This window comes from Sinocyclocheilus rhinocerous, unplaced genomic scaffold (assembly GCF_001515625.1).
Source record: "Sinocyclocheilus rhinocerous isolate Xijiao unplaced genomic scaffold, SAMN03320098_v1.1 scaffold252, whole genome shotgun sequence".
Taxonomy (NCBI): Eukaryota; Metazoa; Chordata; class Actinopteri; order Cypriniformes; family Cyprinidae; genus Sinocyclocheilus; species Sinocyclocheilus rhinocerous.
Window position 1 is genome coordinate 645,657 of NW_015625591.1, and position 9,531 is coordinate 655,187.

Below are 9,531 nucleotides of genomic sequence, written 5' to 3' on the forward strand. Positions count from 1 at the left end.
AGTCAAAACAATGTAGAGACTATGTAATATAATGTACCCACTTAATTCAGTTAGCAAAACGTTGGGGTTTATATTTGTACGTTTACATTTCCATATGCGATAATACATAAGATTGTTTATAATTATTTTAATCGGTGAAACCAAAAAGCATGTTTTCCAAACAACTGCAGATTTTTTTTCCTTCTGTAAATATAATTGTTTAAAATCAATAAAGGTTTTTAAGACTCCTATTAAAGTTTATTTTTCAATCAATCAATTTGTGCTTAAAAAGAAAGTTATGTAGAATAGAGAAGGCATAGCAATAGTAAGACCTTCTATTACAGTGGCTCCATTATTATTATCCGTTATTTAAATATGCTGTTTGTAATGTAACTTGCTAACAAATTGCTAAGTAAGAGCAACAACTGGATGTGAATTTACATGCTTGAGGAATATAACAACTGCATAAATAAAATAGCAACTTGTTTGGAATAAAACCGAATTCAAGATTCAAAAATCTTAGATATTAGTGACAGAAAAAATAGTTCGACTAAGATAATGACAGGACTCGCAGAATGTTCAAAAGTGAACTTTTATGTAGTGAATTGTACAATACTTTAAAGAATGAAATAAAGTATTTTACATTGTGCAAAACATTCAAAAGCATACCATAAAATACATTGTGATTTTGACAAAATTACCAATACTGAGAAATAACTAGAATTTATTTATTTTTTAAAAAGTCTTAATTTGTTAGGGACAACTGAACAGTTGTAACATTAAAATGTACATGCATTTGTTACATTACAAGTACTGAAAATGCAGTGCTTGTCCTAGTGTTAAAGTGAACATACATGTAGAATACCTCAGAGACATTTAAATATATATTACCTTCATTTACATATAAAAATGCATAGCTATAGCTATAAAGAACAAGAGCCCATAAGCCATCATCTAAAGATTCCAGTCCTAATAGCAAAGTGTTGCATGCAGTAGAGTTAAAGCTGAATGATGGTTGAGTTCAGGATTTCAGGTACATGTTTTGATTTAGATGACTTGGAGAGGTCTCGCTGTGACAAGAAAATGACAGATTAAGAGACATTTTGACTTGTAAATATGTTTCTGAACATTGAACAATGAGGTTATACATAATATATACTGGATATATTTACAGCCTATAATACAATCTAAAAACCATCATATACTGTAGCAGAACAAAGAGTGACAGATGTTGGCAATCAGACATTACCTGAATTATAAATAAATAGAGATAGTCTTGGTTAGAAGTGTGAATTATGGGGTAAAAAGCAGTCCAGTACAAAGAGAGGTCAAGAGGATGTAAAAGTGCAACTAATCAGAAATAGTACATGCACCACAAATGCCTTCAGAGGTGAATGAAAACTTAATTTATTTGTTTTTTATAAAAATCAATCATATGGAACTTGTCCCACCTGCCTACAGTTCAAATAAAAATTCAAGTGAGAATGTAAATATATTAGAAATTATTTGTTAAGTATTCATGTAACAATGTACAGTCAGCCAATAATTTCTTCTAAATACAGGACCCTGCCTGTCTTAAAGACCCCAAGGGGTTATTTCAATAACTACCATCTGACTATGCATTATTCCTACATACTTTATAAAAGTGTTTAGTAAAATACATAAGGTGTTAGTTTTATTATACAGTAAAACATAAACAGTTAAAACAGTGTTAGCTAGGGTGTTTAAGCAGTGTGCTTAACCATACCGTTAAATAGGCAAACTTTAGGCTATTTGGAAATAAATCTCTAACAAACCTTGATTATATGGATTCAGGCTTGACAACTTCCTTTAGAAACAATTTTTTTAAATTTTATTAGCATAACATTATGCCAGTATCACCAATTTTTAAATCATTAAAAGGAATAGTTCACTCATAAAAATTTGCTGAAAATTAATTCACCAACAGGCCATTCAAGATGTAGCTGAGTTTGTTTCTTCATGGGAAAATCACTTGCTCACCAATGGATCCTCTGCAGTGAACGGATGCCCTCAGAATGAGAGTGATAAAAACATCACAATAATCCACTCCAGACCATCAATTAACGTCTTGTGAAGTGAAAAGCTGCATGGTTGTAAAAAACAAATCCATTTACACATTTTAACTTTAAACTGTCACTTCTGGCCAAAATAAAAGTTAATAATCCATAATAACGCTTCCTCAAGTCCATCCCCTGTTGTCCTCTGACATCAAAATCCACAGATACATCTTGTTTAGAACTGTTGTCTCTTGAAAAGTGTGCATATTTCTTTCCTGATTCAGATGAGACGACTTTTTAACAGGAGAAACCAATATTATAGATAATAAAGGACTTGTATTTTAGCAAGTTTCAAGTTAAAAACATCTTAATGATGGATTTTATTACACATCTTTTTCATGTTAGATGTCAATTGATTGCCTGGATTTATGTTGATTACTTGTGGATTATAGTGTTTTTATCAGCTCTTTGGACTCTCAATTTTTTTTTACCAAATCAGTTCTGATAAAGAAACAAAGCCATCTACATCTTGGATGACCTGGGGGTGATTACATTTTCAGCAAATTGTAATTTTTGGGCGAGCTAATCCTTTAAAACACAATTCAGTTCAAGCTCTTGCTCTCTTTGTCCAGACTGTGAGTTACTGATGGAGAAGATGAAGAGTTTACCTGAAATTCTGAATAGGTGCTTGCGACAGAGTTAATGCTGAAGTTACGCTGTGGACTAGCTGGCACCTTTGTCATCCCAGCCACGCCACCAGTTAGATGACAGATATTCTCCTTATTGCGTTCTTGCAAACCTTGATGAGGAGGTTTGCTGTGGCCTGGAGTCCTCACATTACCCTGCTTTGAAAGAAGACACGTAAGGGAAGATGTAACATTAACTTAGTTAATCAGTAAAGGATTGAGCAAATTAGTTAAGCTTGAGTACAATAGTTTTGTTATGGCCGTGGCGTGCACTGACCTTGATTGCTGAAATCGGAGGGCGCGATATAGGAGAATGGCAGACAGTACCACCAAAGACAGATCGGATAGTGCTGTTAGAAGTGCCAGTACTGGAGGTAGCGTTTAGCTGAGGAAAAGCCAGAGTTAATACTGCAACAGCCATGCATTCATTTAAAATGTATTGTGCAACAAGGTGTGTAATGAGAATAAAATCAACATGAACTTTTCACAACCCAGTCAATTCCCTATGGATAAAACATTAAATAGATCAAGTCCTGCCTTGCATGTTTTCTACTGATATACTTGTTTTCACTCACAAATTAGACACATTACATGTAAAATGGGCTGCGAGGGTTCCACGTTGACTTTAAATCTGCTGTCTTCATCAGGAAATAAAATCCTTTTGTACTTGCCTTTCGAGCTTTACAAGGTGTTGTGCTTCCCAGAAATCTTCGTTTAGTTGGTGTCCGGATCACAGTACCATAGACCATGTCCACCTCTGTCTGTTTGCTCTTCTTTAGTTGCTGCAAGAAATTTCTTGTATTATTAAAATCTATCAATGTTAAATCTTTCTCATGGTTTTCAACTGGTCATTCTCTAATAATGCATAATTCCTGAATACAAACTACTCTTGGGTTAATGCATCAAAATCACACTTAATTCACAGCTCTAGAATACATGTATATTCCAATGCCCAGTAAAGTGAAATACACACATACCCGCTCCTGTTTTTCCCGCTCCTTCTCCAGCCGGTACGACTCCCATTGATCAGTAACAAACTGCGTGAACTTTTGACCATTCACCTGAAACTCTCTGTTCTGTTCATGTTCCCACTGTTCAATCTCAGCCTTCAGCTTCTTCTCAAGCTAAATGAGAGAGACTCAATTACTACTAAGCTTACATCATATTACCATTCAAACGTTTTGGGTTGGCAAGGTTTATAAAGTCTGTTATGCTCACCAAGGTTGCAGTTATTTGATCAAAAATAAAGTAAAAACAGTAATATTGTGAGATATCATTACAACTTAAAAATAAATGTTTTCCATTTTGATATATTTTAAAATGTAACTTAATCCTGTGATGACAAAGCTGAATTTTCAGCAGAAATTACTCCAGTCTTCAGTGTCACACGATCCTTCAGAAATCATTCTAATATGTTCATTTGGTGCTCAAGAAACATTTCTATTATCAATGTTGAAAACAGTTGTGCTGCTTAATATTTTTGTAGAAACCATGATTAGTACAGAGTTAGGTGATGCAAAAGCATATGATGAATATTTTCAGTTAGTTCAACTTACTTCAAGCTCTAAGAAAAGTCTCCAGCTTTCCTCCCATTTGTGAACACCTTCAAAAAGATCTTTATGATCCTCATAGTACTGTTTAAGCCGCACTATTTCTGCATCATGTAAGCTTAGGAGTTCCTCGCTTAAATCATCTTAGAAAAAAAGCAACCTTTAAATCTTTATTTTATTACAAAAGACAGGCAGATTTTGAAGTCAACAATGTAATATAGAAAATTACTACTCACCATCATAAAAGGGCCCAAAAGCTTGCCGTTGGTCAGAGCTATAAAAGCACTTATCCCAGAACACGGCAATCTCATTCCGAATGGCCTCAGTAACATTTTGAATATTTTTAAGCTTCAGTTCTTCAAGACGTTTGACCTCAGCTTGTAACTGACAGTAGAGGACATAAAAAATTAATTGTGTGTTCAATACAATGGTTAGCCATTTAGAAGCCTTAATTCAAAGTTTCTGCAGGATTTTTAAACTCAAATTTAAGACTTTTTAAGACCTGCACAAATAAAATTAATACCATTATGAGCGGGGTAGGGCAATGTCTATAGTAACATATTAAAGTGTAAAATTACTATAAAAAGCATGATTTACGGTTCAGATAGAAGTTAACAAAAACAAAGTTTTATAAAATGATACACTTCACATTTCAGCCTTTAAACCATTTTAAATAAAATGGATGAGTCAAAAGTATTAATTATTATATTAATTTAAACAATTATTATCAATAAATTATTATATTAATAAAATAACAAAATACATTTTACTGTTTAGATTTTTATAATGCATTATCTTCTTATTGATCCACCAGTTCGCATTTACAGCTGTGTGTTTGCAGGGTTAAAAACATGGGTCAATTTTCACATTGGTCTGAACAAAAACAACCCCAATACTGTGTTCCTGCAATACCGGAGGCTGCAGTTTCAGGACCACGTTTCAACTAGGACACTATTTTTCTGTGACAGAGCCATCTAGCCAATTCTATTCCAACAGAGGAGACCTGATTCAAACATCAAACAAACAGATGCAAAGACTAGACAGGATTCTTTGATGAATAGAAAGTGCAAAAGAACATCATTTATTTGGATTAGAAATCTTTGAATGTAAAAACCTTCAATTCAATCCATTCTTGCTGAATTAAAGTATTAATTTAGTTAAAAAAAAATAAAACTTACTGACCCCTATGGCAGTATAGGTGATGTCAGCAATCGCCATTTAGCCTATTTAGGTGTGCAAAACAGTTCACTGTGCTGCTGGATGTTGTAAACTAGTATTTGTATTCAAATTATTTTATATTTATTAATGTACTAATAAACACACTAATTTGTACCGCAATTTTTTTTACCGTTTACTGCACTTTTGTTTGGTAGTGGGTCACACATCAGATGTGAAGTGCTGCGCTGCAGCTAATGAACAAGTCTCGCAAAGACACAAGTCTTTCTTTCTAAGAAAACAGAATTTAAAACCTACTCCTGAAATCTTAATTAAGACTTTCTTGTACAATTTAAGACTTTTTAAGACCCCGCGGGAACCCTGTAATTAATGCAAGGTTATATAATTAAGGTAAGGAAAAAGGTCAAAAGGTTACTAACAGCTTGCATATTTCTTTTCTTTGACAGGGTCATGTGTTCACAAACTGCATCACGCTCATCCTGTGGAATCTGCAACCGTTCCCATAGTTCATGGATCTTCTCCCGATAAGAGCCACAGACACGTTCATTCTCTGTCTTTCTGGTCTCCAACTGAAATGTTTAAATACGGAGTTATATAATTGTTTACAATGTTTAGAGTATGTCAGATTGAGCTTATGTTGTACCTGGTGAAGGAGGACTTTGAGTGAATCAATGTTTTCTTTAGACAAGCAAAAACTCTCTTCATCTTCACAAACGACATCCTTTTCAAAACTAGTCTCAGGCAACTGATCCAGATCATCCATGCAAAATATTATTTGCTTCTTCAATGTGACAAATTCGTTGTGTCTTCGTTCCTTTAAACATATATATATAAAAAAAAACATTGTATATCAAACTGAACACAATATTTCAATTGCTGAGACATTTATAAGAGTGTAGTATTTAAAACAAAGACTTAATGTCATACTTTCTCAGCAGTGAGAGAGGAGATGTGTTGATGGAATTTCTCCAGCTGTTCCAGGGAAGGAACAGAACCAGCAGAGATAGAAAACGGCTGCAAGCAGAGCAGGTCACAGAGATCCTGATCCTGCTCGGTTAAGGCTTTGAGCGCTTGCATTCTCTGATTTTTCTCCTTTAACATCACTTCAACATGCATCCGGAGGTCTTTTTCCTGTTGTAGCATTGTGCTACTTCTGTCCTCCTAAAATGATTATGAACCAGAACCACAAAAAATATGTTTATTCATTCTGTTGTGACCTCATACAATCAAAATTGGAGTTATGTGGCTTTTAGTGTATTAGCTATAAAGACATTTTCTACTGGTCAAAAGTTTGGAATCATTCATGCTCACCAAGGCTGCATTTATTTGATTAATAATAATAGTAATTATAATAGTCATCATATAATAGTAAAAACAGTTATATTGTGAAATAAAATAATTTAAAATAACCTTTTTTTTTTATTTTAAAATGTAATAATTTTTTCCTGTGATGACAAAGCTGAATTTACAGCAGCCATTACTCCAGTCTTCAGTATAACATGATCTTTCAGAAATCATTCTGATACACTGATTTGGTGCTCAAGAAACATTTATGTTGAAAACAGTTGTGCTGCTTAATATTTTTGTGGAAACCGTGATATAGTACTGTTCAAAAGTTTGCGGAAAGTTAGATTTTTAAAGAGATTAATACATTTATTCAGCAAGGATGCGATAAAAAGATCAAAAGTGATAATAAATCCAAAATAAAAGTTTTTTACTTTCTATATATCAAAGAATCCTGAAAAAAATGATCAGTTTCCACACAAATATTAAGCTGAACAACTGCTTTCAACATATAGTGTATATCAGTATACAGGTGCATCTCAATAAATTAGAATGTCGTGGAAAAGTTCATTTCAGTAATTCAACTCAAATTGTGAAACTCGTGTATTAAATAAATTCAATGCACACAGACTGAAGTAGTTTAACTCTTTGCTGATAGTGTACTGTATATCTGCTTTTACAGTATTTTTGATCACAAAAATGCAGCCTTGGTGAGCGTAAGAGATTGCTTTCAAAAACAAAAGAAAAAAAATCTCAGTTCCAAACTTTATTCAAAATCTTTTTTTTTCTGGTTACCATGGTGTTATCTAAAGTATGTATCCAGAGTAAATACTCACCTGAAATGGGGGGAGCTGCAGTTCCAAGCACAAGTTACTCAACTCTTTTTGACATTTCTCAATACTTGTCATCAGACGTTTCCGCAGACTCTCTTCCTCCACAATCATCATGTCCAGAAGACTCTAAAGTACATGTTTTGTTAGGTTATCACTGAAAACACTCTTTCATAGGATTCACAGGGCCGCATTAACCTGTAGCGTCTCGACCAATCTGACACACTAATTTTTATTTGATTTAACAAATCAATTATTCATTAGATTAACAAATCGTCACAGTCCCCTCACTCAATAAACTGGATGCCAGGATTATTTAATATGATATGATATGATATATGATATGATATGATATGCAGGGCCGCATTAACCATTGTGCTAGGCGGGGCTGAAGCCCCGGGGCCCGAGCAAGGAGGGGGCCCGTGATTGGCTGTGGAGTAGATTGACGGACATCGGTAGCGCCGATCGCCAGAGCCCCAACACGCCCCTCAATTTTTTGCGCTATTATTTAGTGGAGTTTTTCCGTAAATTCCATGCATTACCATTAGAGATTAAAACGTCACATTTGAATTTGGTTTACCAATCAAATGCATTTATTATAGGGCTGTGCGATATGGACAAAAAAAACCTATCGCGATTTCTTTGATCAATTTTGCGATTTCGATTTTAATCACGGTTTTGACACACACAGACATGCTTTACAGTCATTAATGCATTCAGTGTGAATTTATGCATTTATGGTGTAATTACTAAATTTCCGTGTCAATCCATGTTAATTTTTACCGCGAATAATGCGCTGCCACTTTAATTCAGCGCGTGCAGCACAGCAGAAATAGATTCCGTGCAGAAACGATCGCAGAATGACTGCTGCAGACGCACCGCTCCTGGAGCGCACTGCCGCACCGCAATCGCGTGCGTGAGTGTGCGAACCTGGCGTTACGTTTGTATGCCCGCCCGGTCTGTTCTGTTCTCCGTTTATATTCGCTTAACAGAAGTTCATTTTGCGCGTTATGATGTAAGCTTTTAATTAAAACGCATTTTAAGCATTGTGGTTTAAAAACGAATTTAACTGTTCGGGGACATTAAGCTGTGGGGCATAATTCATTTAGGCAAATGCGCGCGTTAAGACGGTTTCTGATACTTGCTCGTACAGCGCCTGACTAAACTAAGAGTTATTTTTCGCGCCTTGTGTTTAAACGTTCGAACACACATAGTTATGTGTCAAAATGCCTGTCTCCGACCTCGTCAACACAGTCATTTGTGTCTTAGATGAACGTTAATAGTTAAAGATAAAGCATGTGCACTAGTTGGCTATTATGCGATCCTGGCATTATATGATGAGATTTTAAAGGGATATTCACCCAAAAAATTAAATACTGTCATCATTTACTCAGTTTCAAGTTGTTCTGAACCTGTATGAATTTCTTTGTTCTCAACATAAAAGAAGATATTTTGAAGAATATTCGTAACCACCAGAAAGTTTCTGGTCCCTGTCGACTCCTGTTTTTTTTCTCTCTCTCCGTACTATGGAAGTCATGGGGGCACAGACACTGTTTGGTTACCAGTAGGCTATTGTTACAAATATATACGTTTGCATTCAACTGCAGAATGAAACTCATTCAGGTTTAGAACAACAACAACATAACTTTAATTGCGTGCGTGAGTGTGCGAACCTGGCGTTACGTTTGTATGACCGCCCGGTCTGTTCTGTTCTCCGTTTATTTATATTCGACAGAAGTTCATTTTGCGCGTTATGATGTAAGCTTTTAATTAAAACGCATTTTAAGCATTGTGGTTTAAAAACGAATTTAACTGTTCAGGGACATTAAGCAGTGGGGCAGAATTCATTTTGGCAAATGCGCGCGTTAAAGACTGTTTCTGATACAGCATAAACAGACTAAACTATTTTTCGCACCTTGTGCTTTAACGTTCGAATACACATAGTAATGTGTCAAAATGCCTGTCTCCTTGTCAACACAGTCATTTGTGTCTTAAATGAACGTTAATA

The 9,531-nt window shown here is 34.9% G+C and overlaps 1 protein-coding gene across 1 annotated transcript in view; it reads right to left on the minus strand.

Moving 5' to 3' along the window:
- Positions 1-565: 565 nt before the first annotated feature.
- Positions 566-9,531, minus strand: part of prc1b (protein regulator of cytokinesis 1b) — a 10,792-nt gene continuing 1,826 nt past the window's right edge. Inside the window, exons 3-13 of the mRNA XM_016575527.1 lie at positions 7,530-7,652; positions 6,337-6,570; positions 6,053-6,223; positions 5,829-5,978; positions 4,470-4,617; positions 4,240-4,376; positions 3,661-3,807; positions 3,355-3,465; positions 2,961-3,068; positions 2,666-2,839; positions 566-1,049 (exon numbers count right to left, since the gene is read on the minus strand). Coding sequence (XP_016431013.1) covers positions 978-1,049; positions 2,666-2,839; positions 2,961-3,068; positions 3,355-3,465; positions 3,661-3,807; positions 4,240-4,376; positions 4,470-4,617; positions 5,829-5,978; positions 6,053-6,223; positions 6,337-6,570; positions 7,530-7,652 — 1,575 coding nt within the window. The 3' untranslated portion in view covers positions 566-977. The remainder of the gene's footprint in view (positions 1,050-2,665; positions 2,840-2,960; positions 3,069-3,354; positions 3,466-3,660; positions 3,808-4,239; positions 4,377-4,469; positions 4,618-5,828; positions 5,979-6,052; positions 6,224-6,336; positions 6,571-7,529; positions 7,653-9,531) is intronic.